At 31.9% G+C, this 18,293-nt stretch overlaps 1 protein-coding gene across 1 annotated transcript; it reads left to right on the top strand.

Annotated features, from left to right (window-relative positions):
- The first annotated feature begins 1,038 nt into the window (after positions 1-1,038).
- Positions 1,039-17,573, top strand: LOC145694036 (uncharacterized). The gene is made up of 4 exons (XM_081770173.1): positions 1,039-1,164; positions 9,047-9,150; positions 9,968-10,639; positions 12,793-17,573. The coding sequence occupies exon 4, from the start codon at positions 13,298-13,300 to the stop codon at positions 16,757-16,759; it is 3,462 nt and encodes a 1,153-aa protein (XP_081626299.1). The 5' UTR covers positions 1,039-1,164; positions 9,047-9,150; positions 9,968-10,639; positions 12,793-13,297; the 3' UTR covers positions 16,760-17,573.
- The last annotated feature ends 720 nt before the right edge of the window (positions 17,574-18,293 follow it).

Raw genomic sequence — 18,293 nt, 5'->3', positions numbered from 1 at the left:
GTTAATACTTTCAAAGATAAATTTCTCTTTGCGTATAAGGAGCTGGCGACATCATGTGGCAGATATTTGTACTACAATGAGTCGGAGAATGAGACAAGATATATGACCTATTTGAAATGAACCCTTAGCAATAGGTTTTGGTGTGATTGAAGCGGAATATTGGTTGATATTGGAAATTTGGAACTCAGCCTTGAAAGCATGTGGAACATATTTATTTTTAAAATGTCATTTACCTCTAATTGAAATACAGCTTGTTGAAATATTATTTTTGATGCTTGTGTCTATTCTGATGTACACAAGAACTATAAAATATTTTTGAAATGAGGACGGTTGACGAGTTATAAATGTAGACAGTATCTGATTAATAGCCACAAATGTTGAAATAAATACATGCTTTGATTTTTAGTGCTATTTTCTGAACCTCTATGGGACTTTCTCCTATAGATGAAATTATTTGAAGTGATGGGACAATGACTGATATTATCTAAAAGAACCACTTTATGGCGACTCTTTAGATATTTTAAGATTTACTTATGTGAAGGGATTTATGTCTGCAAGTCGGCTCTAACTGTATCAATAGACGATTTGAAAGGAATGGCCACTAAAGGTTACTTTGATGGAATGCTAGTTAAGGAAAGAAAGTGCGATGTATACTGACGTCGTTATTTACAGGGGTTATTGCCATGTAATCAGTAAACGGTTTCCACAATTTTCTCTTTTAAGTGCAATCTTATTTTGGAATAACATGCTGGCTAGAAATGAAATAAATAAATTGGTTAACTGTTTGCTTAACCCAAAAACTAGGACAAGGCAGGAGACTGACCCCTCATTTATTATATCTGATGAAAATGCATGAGGAAATCAGATTTTATCTATTTTTTTTTAATAAGCATAGCGGTAGAAAGTTGTAAGATATTTTGTAACTAATCATAGATAGGAGAAGGGAGGATAGGTAAATGAACTTATGCTTTGACGGAATTGAAGGACTTTATAAATACATGACCGAACATACCCGTTTTATTATATGTCTAGTACTGCGCTTGGTATAGAGAAGATTTATTGTGTGGTTGTATTAGAATTTATTGGTGTACTAGTTTGGTGTTTGATTTCTGCAGATAGGTGTATTGACATTGAAGATTGTTTCAGCGCTTATGCAGAATTAAGGTAAGAAAACTTTAGCTAATTTTATACATAGAAAATATAGAATTAAATATTGCAAAGATTGATTAATTCATGAAATTGATATTTCGTTTTTTAACTTTGTTTTATTGAAAGAGATTTGTTTTATTATGTTGATTGTACTTGAGTTTATAGGCCTGTTCAGCACCGATTTTTTTTTTAAATGAAACGAACAAACTAGTAAACAATGGAAAGCAAAGCTGAATACTTTGTAGGAATAAAAGAATTAATTGCCGAAGGCGCATACGCTAAAGTTTAGCAGTAAAGAAGCTCTATTATTATTATTATTATTATTATTATTATTATTATTATTATTATTATTATTATTATTATTATTATTATTATTATTATTATTATTGAGTTGGAATTTTGCGCATCTTGAGCTCGATTTCAAACTTTGTTTTTCGTATTTCATTATTATGCAGTACAGAATTAGAATCAAAGTTGTAGGAAACATTATTTGTTGAAGTGATTTATTGGAGTTTAGTAGTGTGAAATGTGTATTTATCACGTTGGTGTTTAAGGTTTTCTAACTAGGAATCAATTTGAGATTATATATAAAGAGAGAATCCTTCGTTTTGCGAAAAAAAAGGATTAATTGCAAGAACATTAACTTATTTGGTTGTTTTTCAGTCCCTTTTATCATCATTACGTTTGTTTTCCTTATTTTGTAATATGACCATTAAATTGCGATGTCAAGTTTAGTGAATTACATTTAGGATGTTTCCTTATAGTCATCGAATACTAAACTTTTTATTGCTGATTTCACATACCGATAGTATAAAGTATTGACTTTATATGAAATGGGGCATTGCCAATGTTACAGGAATTGCTGCGTGACAGAATAATTAAGTTTAAAGGGTTTGAATTCTAAAATTTTGTGAGTATCCAGTGAGTTGGTAGCAGTAAAAATAAAGAGTGTCCAGCTAGGGACAAATCATGAGATGAAATTGTAGAATAATTTCCATTAACATTTAAATGCTTTACGTCGTATAATGAGAGGAGTTTACGCTTATTGGTCGTACTGTTATTTCTTATGTTAGCCTTGTAATTGAATTTTATTTTCCCACTTAGATCTTTTGGATTATGACTCACCGAAAATATACTCTTTCAATTTTACGGTTATTGAGTAAAATTACGTTTAAAGTCCAAGATAATACATAGAGTTCATTTAGAACTGTGGCTATATGAGACATAACTTAGCGTTGATTCTCCATTGGTGGGTCTCCCACAACTCAGGCGTGTACGTTAACTGCTTAGTAAGGAACAAGTTTTATTATTATTTGTAACAACTAGGCTATAGGAGACACGGACCTATATTTTATTATTATATTCCTGAACCACAGGAAGTAGCATGGGGGGGACCTCCACCGTGCTAAAGCCGTATATGATACTCCGAGAAAACCTTAATACTTTATAGATGTTATCTCTTTTGGACACATGTAAAATTAAATTTTATGGGGAGGAGCTTAAATGAAAGTAGAAATTGCGTAGAGCGAAATAACAGTTTTTTAATTTATTAGATATAGAAAATTTAGAGTGAAGCAAACCGAATAGATTCATAACTGATGTAATAGCGTAATACAGTTAATATTGACACTTAGGGACAATGGATAGAGTGTATGAACTAAGTTATTACTTTTTAATGGGTGGCGAAACATAAGTTTCAAAGTTATGGCTATTTGAGACATGAACCTCCAACGGTGTAATTATATGAGGTATATATTATTGAATTAGTAGCGCCGCTTTGTTTGGTTTGAGATTCTAAACATTGTTAGTAATTTTAAAAAACGGACGGCACACATGGGTTTTTAAAGTTTTGGAGAACAAATTTAAAGAATTTTCTCACTTTGTTTACTGCATTATATTGTTTTAAGTCACTTGAGGAAAAACTAGCAGTTATAATGATCTGAGGAATAATACTGACTTTTTACAATTATAGTTGCTAAGTTATGAGGGAAATGGTGGTTATTTTGATCCATTAAAATAGATAGAACCCCGAAAAATCTATGGACAATGTTATAATGCCCTAACTTGCCTTTGAAGTAAGCACTCTATTACTGATTTTCCCCACAATTAAAGAAATATAGGAAATATTTTGGTATGAGGACAAATTGATTAATACTAAGACTATATAAAGGAGTAGTTGTACTGATTTGCTATTTAGATTAATTACACGGTATTTTAGTTTGTAGATTACATTTTTTATTAAGAAATAATGATGATTACAGGATCCGTAGACACAATTTTAGATACAACGAGTTATAGTACTCTTGAATTTTGTTTGTAGCGTACTATTTGAGTTTATTGAAACTAGTATTTCCCGAAACTAAATTTGATTTGTACTCGATTGAGTTTCAATATTATTATTAGAAACATAATTTTATATTAGAATTATCAAATTAGCTATTAGTTCCGTATTTGTGTAAAATAAGTTGAACAGTATACATAAATTGTTTTTTTCACAGCCTTGTTTACAGTAATATTTGAATATTAGCGTACCCGATTTGTTTTATATCTATTTTCGTTTGATAATACAAATGAGAAATTGATTAGATGGACGAAAAATTTAAATGAAATTTCTTAATTAACAAATAGAGTCTTTAGCTTCCTTAAAATATTTGATGCCGTCGAAAAAAATGTTATACCACTCCTCAATACTTGTAAGGTTGATTAGTGAGATCTTTAGGACAATACTCAGAAATACATATAGAATTGGAATTGAGAATTTTAGATTTTCTAGGATACCTTGGATAATGACTTATTTGAGGACATGCCGAGACTTGTATATTTTGACATTTAAAATGCTTAGCGTACAGCAGGTTTAACTATACAGGGAAGAAATACATATACTTTAGGGAACAATACCAAATATATTTAATAGAAAGTGCTTGAAATGTTATGTAGACTAGATAAGCACTTATGTACCGCTGGGTTGTATACAACCAGAGATACTATCATATTTCAACTTATTCTTTGAAGTTTACTATTATAATAAGATGTCATATTTTAGTTTAGCGTTCCGCAATTATGACTTTCGAAAAGTACTCACCAATCTTCTTTCAAATGTAAGCCAAAGGCGGGGTGGGGTTCCACCACAATTTATATAAGATTTAAAACTGTTATGAAATTACTTGATCGGACATGGACACTAAGACCGGACACTAGGATTGGGGCAGAGGGAAATTTTGTATGTACTTGTTAAAGAATCAGTATCTTTCAGTTTATGGTGACTATGAGAAAATGAAAAAAATGAAATGAAATCTTTGAATCCCACGGTTATGCCGGTTAGGCTAAAGGAGACGGTGAAGATGTGAGATGAATAAAATGGTGGAATAAAGAAAGTGGGAGGAAACGAAAGAACCCCGAGAGAAAACCCATGGACACGATGTTGTCCACCACAATTTATAAAAAATAAATCCAAACAATGTTTGTCATGAAAATGTTGAAATATTTGGTGCGAGCTGGTATTGAACCCGGGACCCAAACACCGGAGGTGAACGCTCTACCGCTAACCCACCGCGGCCCCTTATGAGAAATGAATTTTTATATTGATTTGCTTTACAAAAAAGCTGTTGAAAAAATTATATAAAAAAGTGGAAGGAAACCCATGATTACGATGATTGTTCACTACAATTTATACAAAACACTTGTTTTTTTGTCATGAGAACGCTACACGATTTGTTGAACCAAGAATTTCTAGCACTGGCCCCCCCCCACAATTTTACTATTGAGTATGGCATACATTCGAGTTAAATGGACCCCATTTTAACTATAAGTAGGATACGCATTTAATTAGAAGATTTCAATATAATCAGAGGCGAAAGAACTGTACGCTGTTAATATTCGCGAAAGTATAAGGAGTAGTCAATACGAATAATAGAATCAGAAACATTTGTTTCAGTTTAATGTGAATACTATTGTTCAAGACACTGACACATGCGAAACTAAGAAAAAATCGGTTCATTATTTGTCCAGCTTATATTTGCAGATAGGGCCAAGTTATTGATATTGTTAGAAAATATAGCTGATACATTGTAAAGACTCATTTTCAAGCTTACCAATAATAATTATTAAATTTAGGCATCCCTTTTTTCTTATAGTCACTAATTTAGTTCAAAGTAGAATGGTTAACCTGGACCCCTACATTAGATAAATGTTTACCCAATGAGAGTCTACGTATATGGAAACTTATTGTATATGTAACAGAAAGTATCTAATTAAAAGTAAATCTGTATTAGTTGAGTCCGCTACATATGTATTTACCTTGGGTTCTTAAGTAACTAAGTTTTGAAGTACAGATACTTTATATATGCAAAAAAACATATGATCGTTGAAACTACATGAACTCCTATTATTACTACAACTATTGCTACTCCCACTACTACTATTACTACTACTACTACTATTAGTACTACTGCTATCACTACTACTACTATCGCCTACTAGTATTACCACCGATAGTGCTACTAGTATTCTACCTGTACTACCATTGCTACTACTACCCCTACTACTAGTACTAGTACTACTACTAGTCCCACTACTACTACTACTACTACCGACTACTAGTATTACCATCACTAGTGCTACTAATACTCTATCACCACTTCCAGCATCACTACTGCTATTAGTATTCTACCAGTACTACCATTGCTACTACTACTATTACCCCTACTACTAGTACTACTACTATTGCTACTCCCACTACTACTACTATTACTACTACCGACTACTAGTACTGGCATCCCTACTGCTACTAATACGCTATCAGCACTACTACTACTACTACTACTACTACTACTACCACTACTACCCCTACTACTAGTACTACTAGTACTACCGCTACCGCTACTACTACTAGCGACTACTAGTATTACCACTGTTAGCCACTACTGCTATTAGTATTCTACCAATACTGCTACTATTACTACTACCGCCGCTACTACTACTACTACTACTACTAGTATTGCCATCATTACTGCTACTACTACTACCGAGCACTAGTATTACCACTGCCACAATTACTACTGCCACTAATACTCTATTAGTACTACCGCTGCTAGTACTACTAGTAATACTACTGCTACTACTACTGCTACTACTACTACTACTACCGCTACTACTACTCCTATTGGTTGTATGTATACTATCGAGTATTGGCTACTGCTTGTTGTTTTGTGGTTATTTCTTTTGTTCCGCTTGTAATCTAACCTTCTTTCTTCTACTACCATGTAAACTTTTGTATGTATGCCTCTTTTTTTCTTTCTTTGCCTGTATCCCCTTTTTTTTCTAATCAAAGTTTCTTTTCTTTGTGTTTCTCTTTAACTATTTTTACCTATTTTGTTCTATGTGGAATGCTATTAGATTTTTCTATTTCACCTTTTCTTCTATTTGTACTTATTTCTATTTTACTCTTTCCTTGATCAGCTTTTAAATTCCCAACATTTCTTTCGGTGGTTTATCTCTATTGAATATTTCTCTTTTTTCATGTATGTCTATCTCTTTTTATAGAATAATATGATGAAGTAGATAAAAAACTAAGTAAAGTTCCTTTAACAAGACATCTCTTACAGATTAGTATCTTCCCTTGCTTGAATCTGACGACTTTCTATGTAACCTGTCCTAACCTAAGCTATTCCAACTTATTGTGTGCTACCCTAACTTTGATGACCTTCCAATTAAATTTTACATAAATTACATCCTGATCCGCTCTTTCTTTGGTTTTCCCTACTATGCTTTAGCTAACATATTCTTGCTTCTGCCCACCCATCTTTACTTGTTATGTAATATATCTGTCCTCCAACGACTCCATGGTATGAAACAATAAATATTTTCTTTTTGTTGTTGTATTACATGATTTTTTCTTTTACTTTGCTGCCGCTACTTTTATTCCTGCTGTTATTGTACTGAACTAAATTTAATTTATTGTATTTGTGCTTTGCCTCAGTCGTCAATTGCCAATGACCTACAATACTTAATAAATGCCAATATGGTCATGATCTAAATAATTTGTTTTGAATTAATTTAAACTTTAAGATCTTGTCCGCAACTAAGCTTTAACTAACTTTATGGGACCCGGAGGTTCACAGAAGCTCTCCACTGACTTCTATTCTTGCATCAATTTTTACTTTGTATTCCAATCTCTGCGAGATCCATCTTAATATTTTTCTTCCAGCTGCGCCTAGGTCTTCCTAATGGCTGTTTTCCGACTGGTCTTCCAGTCAAGAGTTTGAAAGTATTCTTCCATTTTAGCTACATGATTTGCCCGCCTAGACTTGACGATCATAATGTTGGGTAAAACCATATAAATTATGTAGTTCCTCGATATTAAGTTTCCGCCATTTTCCATTTCCGAGGAATGAATATTCGTTTTAGGATCTTGTTTTCAAATACTTTTTAGTTTATGTTCTTCCCTCAGAGTAAGTGACAATGTTTTGCAGCCATACAAAACAACAACTAAGCTTTAAATGTTTCCTAAACTCTAAACTTAAGCTCATGGTTTGCTTTTACTTGCTAACTAATTAGTTCGCTAGTTCTTAATGCTAAACCAGTATGGTGCTTTTAACTATTGCATACTCAAGTTTATGTCCCTATCCTAAACTAACTTTAAGCTATTTGAAAGTTTTCTGTCTCCCTGTTTGCTATTATATGTCTTACCAATTCTATTATTAGATGTCTCTTAGAATTTCCAATTGTGCTCCTCTTTGTAGATGATTTTAAGAGTGGTGTATGGGTTCCTTATTGTGTTAGCATTATATATTTCTTAATCTGCTTGAGTACTATTCTATTGTGTTTAGTATTTTCCTTGCTTGGTTTCTCTGTTATTTGCTACTAGCACTACTAGTAGAATTTCTTAACTTGCTTGAGTATTATTCTATTGTGTTTAGTATTTTTTCTTGCTTGGCTTCTACTGCTATTTACTATTATTAGCACTACTACTTATATTTTTCAAGATGTTTGTCTGTTATTCTATTATAACTTCTTTAACCTAACCCAAACTATTTGACATTAGCTATCATGTCTTTTATCTTTCTGTATATAGCAGAACCTTTCTGTTTGTGTATCATCCAAATTTGTTGTTTTGTCTTTATGCATGTTTTCTTCTTATGCTTGCCTTTGTTTTTTCTTTGTATTGTTTTTTGTACTCTGTTTTCGTAGACGTTTTTTATAAATGTTTCCTTTAGGTTTCTCGTAACTTATCAAAACTCCATTGTCATCTTCTGTATACCTTTTCTTGCCACCTCTTCCTAGTATCTTAGTATTGATATTTGAAAATTTAATTCTAACAGAACCAAATGATTTATACATATTTCAGAAATATATATCTTTAGATATACTCAATATCATGTTCTTCTATCTTATGTTAGGCATACCATATAGTATACTAACATATAAGATAGATATAGATATATCTCTAATATAAATATATATCGATAGATAGATATAGTTATAGATATATCGATATTGTAAATATAGATATATATCGATAGATATACATAGATATAGATACATATAGGTATAGATAGATAGATATAGTTAGATATAAATATAGATATATAGTTATATATATATATATAGTTATAGATATAATTATAGATATATATAGTTAGATATAAATATAGTTATAGATATAGATATAGTTGTAGATAGATATATCTCTAATGTAAATATAGATATATAGTTAGGTATAAATATAGTTATAGATAGATATAGATATATATAAATATAGTTATAGATAGATATAGATAGATATAGTTATAGATACATATAGATATAGATATATCTCTAATGTAAATATAGATATATAGTTAGGTATAAGGTTTTATACTACAACATATGTTCTAACACATGTTATGTTATATTTTAGGTTACCCTTTTGTGGCAGTACCCTTATTACTGGTGTACTACTAAAAGTATCGAGAAGTACCAACCAAAAGTACCAGAGGAGCAAGATATTTTCTGCTACCAAAGGTATTTTTTATTTCTTTGTACTAAAATAGACCATTTATGTTGGTGCAAGAATATTATTGAAATAGTGAAATAAGTTGTTCTGACTAATTTATTAGGAGAGTATAAATAATTGGTATGCTCACACGAAGTGTTCGACTAATTTATTAGGAGAGAATGAATACTTTAATAGTTCACACCGTAACTGGTCTTACGACTTTCTCTAAGAAAGGAGATTATAAAAATAAGATACGAACCAATAAAAATAAGAAGCGATCAAATTAACGTTAACAAAGAGTTTGCACAGCAAACGAGTTATTTACAGTTTTGCAGCGTAGCTGGTCTTACGACTTTCTAATTTTAAAAACGAGTGTTATTTTAAATAACACGAACGAATAAAATAATCACACGAAGTGTTCGAGTAATTTATTACGAGAGGTTAAATTAATAAGAAGTTTTCACAGAAAATGATCCGTCAAAGTTAAGGAAGGAACATTGAAAGAACAAGTAGAAAATAGTCAAACATATAAGAAAGGTTAGCTTAAGTTATGTTGAGTTAGTTTGATTAAACATTCTAATATTCACAGTATAATTGTTCCGAGTAATTTACAAGTTCTCAATGTTTTAGTATTTTCGAAACAAGTTTCTCTTTATGAGATTTTATTCTTGAGAGTTTTCGTAGAAAACGAGTTTGTGTAACAGACAAGAGAATAAATAATCACAGCTAGCTGCTCTTACGACTTTCTATAAGAAAGGAGAATATAGAAATAAGAAGTAAATCATAAAAAAATGATTAGGAAATAAATTACAAGTGTTACTTAGTAATGTTTCATTGTTTCAGGGCAGGCAGTTAATTGGAGTAAAAGTGGCAGCGGAATTAAGAATTCCAAAGTATCAAAGTTCACAGAAGTAAAGTATCATTGGTAACTTACATAATAGTTTGTGCTTAAGATTTTTTTTGTAAGTTCACAGCGTAGCTGCTCTGAGCTTGTGTAGTATGCAGATTAGTTTTGAAAGAATTATTTGACATCAGTTATTTCTTTTGAAAGTGTGCATTATTTTGTAACATGTAGATTACTTTATGAAACAACTATTTTGCATTACTTATTTTTTGAGAACCTGAATTTGTTTTGCGTAACGTTTTTTTGTTAACAGCTGATAAATTTTTTCTTGCATACCTCTTTTTGAATTTATTTTTTGTTCACAATATACATGTAAGTTTTTTAGCATGCAGTTTTGTTAACACCACTTAAAAAATTTTTTAGCATGCAGTTTGTTAACACCACTTAAAAATTTTTTTGTAGCATGCAACATAGTTAAATTTTTGCAAATTAATTTCTACAGTTTAGTAATACACATTTTCAAATTTTTATGTTTCACGTAAAGTAATATTGTCTTTCTTTATTATTACAGCATTCAAGTGTTGCACCCTCAACTGTGAATTTACCACTTCTCATATTTTATTTGACATCTAAGGACATTTAGATAAGGATTTCCTGTTTTTCCAGCGGCGGTAAGTGTTCATATACATTTTTTGTTAAACTTTAAACTTGTTAATAAATAGAAATAAAAAATATTTGTTACTTACATAAATGAATTAATAAAAACAATATTTTAATCTAATGAAACTATAATATAAAAAGTATATAATTAAAATCATATTGACAAATAATTTTGAGTAAACTAACTTTACATTTGTGCAATTTAATTAATGAACACTTCAAATTATATCTAAACATATTTTATTTGCAACTCATTTCAATTTTAATTACTTTTTTACATTTTTTATTTTACAGTCAAAGAGTTTCATGTGATGAAACGAATATATGAAAAATGTATTTTGCAATCAAAAAGTTTCATGTAAAAAATTACATTTACACTTTTGCATTTTTTATTTTACAATCAAAAAGCACCATGTAAACATATAAAGAATTGCATTGCAAAAGTTAATGTCATTTGAAAAATAGACATTAACGTTTACAGGTAAAGTAAAAAAAATAAAATTAACTGCACTTTCATTAGTAGTGCATTATAAAAATAGTTACAATAAATCAAAATTTACAAATTGAATAGTCACAAAATATTTATTAAATATATTAGTTTTCTTTGTTGATGCATTTCATTGAATACTGTAGAACAGTTATCATATTAATTATTTTATTTGTTCTTATTTTGTTTGTTAATTTAATATGCTTTCTCTAACTATACGTATTTTAAATTTAGTAATTGATCTTTTAAATAATGATGCTTTTCCTAACCTGATTTAATTATTTTAATTTTTGCTAATCCTATTTAATAAATTTTCTCTGTTGATTGGTGTTTAACTATGATTTGTAAGTAATCGAACTTTCATTCTAACCATACGTAATTTTTCTTAACTATAATTTGTAACAATTAACTATTTGAATGCTATTTTGAATAGAACTGCATTATCTTTGAAATCTGCTATTTCTATGCAATCATTTGTTTAATAATTGTCTTAATTAAATATGGTTTTGCTAACCTATGTGGATTAATTCAGTATATTCTTTAAATCTCTGCTATATTGTTTGTCTGATAAAGTTCTGATGCTTTGAGTCAAGAACTATTCTAAAACCTTTTCTAACCTTGTTTCTTAATTGATTCTTGCTAAACTATTTCTTCTTTGATATGTTTTGTTTACTATGTTATTTTTATTAATTTGTGTTTCTGTTTATTACTACTTGGATTTTTTTATTGCCAATGTTATTTTAAAATGATTTTTATTCATTGGATTGTTCACATCAGATATATTCATTTTTTCAAATATGAAAATATTAATGTTCGTGAAAATTAAATATTCGGAAACATTCGGTTAAGTTCGGAAATCTTCGAAAATGACACATAACTTTAAATAATACATGTTTGTAAAATAACATTATTACTTTAGAAAATATTTTATGTCGTCTGGGTACGAGATTACAAACTAAATTGTTTGGGTACGAGATTACAAACTAAATTATCTGGGTACAAGACTTTAAAGTAAGTGTATCTGGGTACGAGATTACAAACTAAATGCATTTGAGTTCGAGATTACATTTCCGAAAGTATAAATACGGCGCAGCAAGCCGCGGCGAATCAGTATAGAAGACGTTCCTGTTTGTACGTTGTGTGCTGCAATTGCAAAAGAGTTAGATAAATATTACAGGATTTTGTCATTTAGTGTTATCGGAAACTGCAAGTGGATTTGCCAGTTCTGTAAAATGAAAAACTTACGGAGTTATAGTTATCAGGATCTGCCGATAAACATTTAATTATATTTTCAATAAACAGTGTTAATATAGGATTGGTATTTTTCGGCAATCTTCGGCAAACTTCGGAAAATTTCGTTAATGTTCGGAGAACTTCGTGTGGAATTTACAATATTTTCTTGTATATAAGGCAGGTAAAATTGAGCGGTCAGTCAGTAGTGAAGAATTATTGAAATTGTGAAGACGTTCCTGGTTTATACTACGTGGTGCAATTAGTCTAAAGATAATTTTATTACGGCAAACTGTAAACTGGTGATAGCGGAAACTAGTGAAGGATTTACCGATAAAGTTAAACAGTGTGCTCGGTAAACTTAAAACTGAATTTGTGAATTACAATTATCGTTGTGCGGTCAGTGAAAATACTGTGAATTTAACTTGAACATATATTTAATTACAGATGGCTTCTACAGGTGTAAACGATTTAACCCAACTGTTAACCTTGGCCGAACGCTTTGGATACGAGGCACCCGAAGTTACATTTTATACATGGAAAATGATATTAGAAAAATTCCATAACAATGGGGTGCGTGTACGTAGTCCTGAATATGAATGTTTTTTGCAAGCGCTATTTAGGCATTATGGGGTTGTTCAGGAAATTATTTTGGCAAGCTGTGAATCCGCTGCTGATATTTCTGATCTATATCAGTGTGGATTCTTTCGTGAGGATGATATAAAAAATCAGGCTTGTGAAAAGTTCAAGCAGTTGGTATTGGCAGGTAAGACAGATGGCTTATTTCCTGAAGCTGCTGCTGAACTATTAGGTGATCCTGTGAACTTAGCAGAATCAAGTTCTATGAGTTCTGGGGAACCTATAAACTTGCCAGGGCCAAGCTCTGCAAGTTCTGGGGAACCTATAAACAGCGGGATCTGGTTCTGTGAGTTCTAAAGATGTGCCTAAGACAATGGATGGTACGGGTGTGCCAAATTTTAAGATTGTAAGGAGTACATCCCGTAATTATGCGTACTTCGGGCTAAAGGGGACAGAGCTAACCATTAAGTGTATGGGTTCAAATGGAATCGAAGACCCAGAAAATTATATACGAAATCTGTTTGATTTTGTAATGACCCATACATTAAAGGATGTTGACAAGAACACCTATATAGGAATAACTATCGAGAGCACTGCCTCGAAGTTAAATAAACCAATTTATCTCTCATGGCGAAAAAAATCTGAATTGAACCCGGAGGCCCTCTTCTCCATAGTGGAAAATACCCTCAATAGCAATGAGGAGTTCCTAATCGGAGGTGATGTCACGTTTAAGGTGCATAGTGTGCATCTCCGTAAAGGAAGAGGAAAAACACGAAATCGAACCATCAAAAAATATGCACCGTTGGGTGAATTTTTAGAAGACAAGGTATTTCCAATGGAGAAGGATGTATACTGCCTTCCCAAGAGCATCATCCTTGGGATAGCAAGGGCAGACCAAAATCGATCTCAAGTATATAAATTAAAAAATCATCCACAGCGTCTGTTAAATCAGGCTGTTAAATTATGTGAAAGATTAAACATAAAACCTACTGCACAAAACGGATGTACTCTTGAAGACGCCAAAAAAATACAGAGCCACCTCACATCCAAGTACCAGATCGTTGTTTTTGAAAGGAAGGATAATAGTCGGGAATTTCATGTGTTATATCCGGGTATAAAAGGTGGCAAACAGATATATATCTTGTACGAAAATAATCACTATCAGTTGATTGGAAGTATCCTAAACTTATTAGGTGCAAGAAGCTTTTGTAAATCATGTTTGCAGGGGTATAATAAGGATGGTATTTATCATAAGTGCGAATTCAAGTGTTCAGCTTGTGAAAAATTCCATGAATTAGTTCCCTCTGAGATTAAACGCGAATGTAATGATTGTCATAGATTCTTTTCATCAGATAAATGTTTCAACAATCATAAAGATGTAACAAAACGTGGCAAGAGTGTGTGTGACTTAGTCAGGGTTTGTAACGATTGTGGTATTATGTTTGATTTAAGACGACGACGGAAATCTGAACACAAGTGTGGTGAGCGGTTGTGTAAAGCATGTAACATGCATGTTGACCGAAACCACGCTTGTTATGTTCAGAAAGAAAACCTTATCCGGGTCGAAAAGTATTTGTACATTGTATTCGATGTAGAGACTATGCTACTGGATATGAATGTTAAGGGGGAACAGCAGCATGAGGTAAATCTTGTGTGTACACCACTAATTTGTTACTCATGCAAGGGTAATTCGTTGGACGATACGTGCCATATATGTGGTGATGAAAACGGAAATCGTGAGTTTTCTTTTAAAACTCTTGGCGGGTTTGTTAAGTTCGTGTTAACACCTCGTCAAGGGTTTGATAAGGTTATTGTGTTATCACATAATGGGGGTCGTTATGATATCCATTTTGTAGCTAAACATCTTATAGAGACCGAGCATCTTTCCGTAAATTTAACAATGACGGGGCAAAAGATTATTGAATTGAGCGTCGGGAACGGGCATATTGTGTTCAGGGATAGTTACTTATACATGGGAATTAAACTGTCAAAATTACCCAAAACTTTAGGCTTATCTGGCAACTTGCGGAACGGAACTTTCCCATACTTATTTAATACCCCGAATAATCAAAATTATGTAGGCAAAATTCCGGATCTTAAGTATTTTGATCCCGACAGTTTGTCCCCCGAAGAGAAAAAACAGCTAATCGCCTGGCACCAAGAACGTGCTTTAAGCGGCGAGGAGTATGATCTCCAAAAGGAGATGCTCGCGTACTGTCGTAATGACGTAAGAATTTTAGCTGAGGGTATTATAAAATTCTCAGACCTGATCGAAGAAAAAACTAACGGCATCCAATGTTTCATTTCTTCGAGTACGATAGCCAGTCTTGCTATGCATGTCTATTGTACCTTATATTTACCTAAAGATTCAATTGGTGTGATTCCACCTCTTGGATTTGATTATCGTGACCGTCAAAGTGTGAAAGCACTGCAATGGTTGCGATACATGAAATTATCAAGAGGTACTGAAATTCAGTGTTCGGAAAACGGCACCGAAAGACGCTTTGGGAAATATAAGGTTGATGGATATGAACCAAGTAGTAAAACTGTGCTAGAGTTCTATGGATGTTTTTGGCATTGTTGTCTCACGTGTTATCCAGAGTTACGTCATGAACAGCTTGACGACCCCTCGTCTTATCGTACAATTATGCAGCAACGTTATGAGGAGACTGTCATTAAAGCAAATTACCTACGTGGCCGAGGTTTTAACCTTATTGAAATGTGGGAATGTGAGTGGGATGATCAGGTGAAGAAGGACACGTCCATACAGGAGTTTATCAAAACTCAGTGTAAGGATATTGTCGATCATTTGATCCCCAAGCATGCATTTAATGGCGGTTGCACAGAATGTTTTAATGCGCTGTATGAGTGTACTGATAATGAAAACATTCAATATCTGGATGTTACGAGTCTCTACCCCTGGGTAATGGCTCGTAAGCCGCTGCCAATAGGTATGCCAAAAATGCATAGGGGGCCAGACTTTCCAGAAGTGGAAGGTATCAATGGGCTTGTTAAATGCACCGTCTTGCCTCCAAAGGATCTTTATTTTCCGATTCTTCCATATGTTGCGGGAGGGCGATTACTTTTCGGTCTTTGCCGTACTTGTATGGAAGAGGAAAGTGTCAATGATTGTTTGCATTGCGATAAGGACCGGGCTATTACTGGTACGTTTTGCACCCCCGAACTTCATAAAGCAATACAAGCCGGATATAAGATACTCGCCATTAAAGAAATATGGGAATTTGAACTAGCCGGCTCCGAGGATCGTAATGCGCATAGTTTGTTCCGCGACTATGTAAATTCCTTCCTCCAAATGAAGCAGGAGGCATCTGGTTTTCCTGCTTCGTGTCAAAATAAAGGAGACGAAGAAAAATATATTAATGAGTATCTTGCCCATGAGGGCATTCAATTAAATCATAGTAATATCAGGAAGAACCCGGGATTGAGGTATATCTCCAAAATATTCCTCAACTCATTATATGGAAAATGGGGGCAGCGAACAGACTTGCCGCAAACAAAAATCATTGATAATCCGGAGACGTTTTTTACGTATCTATTGTCGGCACAGTATGAGGTTCAATCAGTACTGCCCATTGGTGACGAACACCTAATTATCACATACAAAGACATCGAGAATGAAAACAAACCGTGGAAGTTCTCGAATGTTGTACTTGCCGCGTTTATTACGTCATGGGCAAGGCTTCGACTTTATGACCTATTGACATCAGTAGGCCCTAAAAATGTTTTGTACTGTGACACGGACAGCATATTTTGTTTGTCCAAAGACGAAATGATAAGTCCAAGCTTACAACTGGGTCCTACCTGGGTGAGCTAACCAATGAAGTTCCGGAAGGGTGGGAAATAGACATGTTTATTGGCTTAGAGGCTAAAAATTATGCGTATAGGCTAAAAGAAATTGGGACGGGAAAACTAGATTATGTATATAAAATCAGGGGCATTACTTTGGACACTAGAACGCGAAAAGAAATTAATTTTGAACATTTTTACAATTTAGTTCAAAATAAAATTGAAATGAAGGAGTTAAACTTCCCAGGGAGGATTTCACGTAAGACTGGGTTTACCATTGTTTCACAACCAGAAACAAAAACTCATCGAAAAGTAAATAACAAAAGACAAAGATTAAACCCCGACAGTATGACAGATTACCGTACCATTCCTTATGGTTATCAAAGTCAAAGTCCTGTCCCGTAATAGATTGTGCGAGTGAATGCGTGTATATGTATATAATTATTTATTTTTATATGTAAATAATAGTGTAAATGGAGGTGAAATCATCTATGATAATCATACATTTTCGTTAACTTGACATGACCCGGATATACCATATAAATATTCTATACTATCAGATTCCTTTCATATTCACAAGTACTGGTTATTATATCATCTTTATAACATATTTGCACCCCTCACACCGCACCCTCATTTTGTAAATAATATATTATATATTGTAAATAGATTTTTTATACAAATTTTGCAAATAGATTTTCTTATAGTAAATAGTTTTTATATTTTGTGAATTTTTTCATATGTTGTAAATAGATTTTCATATTGTAAATAGTTTTTTATATATTGTAAATACCATTTTTCAAATATTAAATTAGTTTTGTTAATCAAGTACAAACAATCAATAGAACACTGTATATATCATTATATTCAAACACTTGTTATATATTTTACAATTTTTATTTTTATTATATATCAACATTTTTATTTTTATTATATATCTATATTTTAATTTTTTATTATGTATTTCACATTTTTATTTTATTATATTTACAATTTTTTATTTTTTATTTTGGTATATAATTTTTTATCATTATTTTTACAATAAAATTTTTAAACTATATTCATGCCTTTAATTTCTACATCCTATAAAATTAAAAAGGTACTTAATATAAAAAGTATGTGTACTCTGTATAAGATAAAGGAAGAATACATATGCTTCATATACTATTATAAACTTATTTACGTACATTATACTAAAGTATGTGTATTCTGTATAAGATAAAGGAAGAATACATATGCTTCATATGCTATTATATAAACTTATTTACGTACATTATACTAAAGTATGTGTATTCTGTATAAGATAAAGGAAGAATACATATGCTTCATATGCTATTATATAAACTTATTTACGTACATTATACTAAAGTATGTGTATTCTGTATAAGATAAAGGAAGAATACATATGCGTCATATGTATAAAAATAGAACATTAATAAAGGCACAATATTTATACTTTTCATAAAATTACAATATCAAATTCATATATTCACTCAATGAATTATTGTTTTATTAAGTTTAATAATAATCTGAATCAAAAAAAGTCAACCGAGGTTATAAAT

Source organism: Thermobia domestica, chromosome 9 (assembly GCF_964235325.1).
Source record: "Thermobia domestica chromosome 9, izTheDome1.hap1.1, whole genome shotgun sequence".
Lineage (NCBI taxonomy): Eukaryota > Metazoa > Arthropoda > Insecta > Zygentoma > Lepismatidae > Thermobia > Thermobia domestica.
The sequence above is the reverse complement of the archived record's forward strand: the minus strand, read 5'-3'. Positions and strand labels throughout refer to the sequence as shown.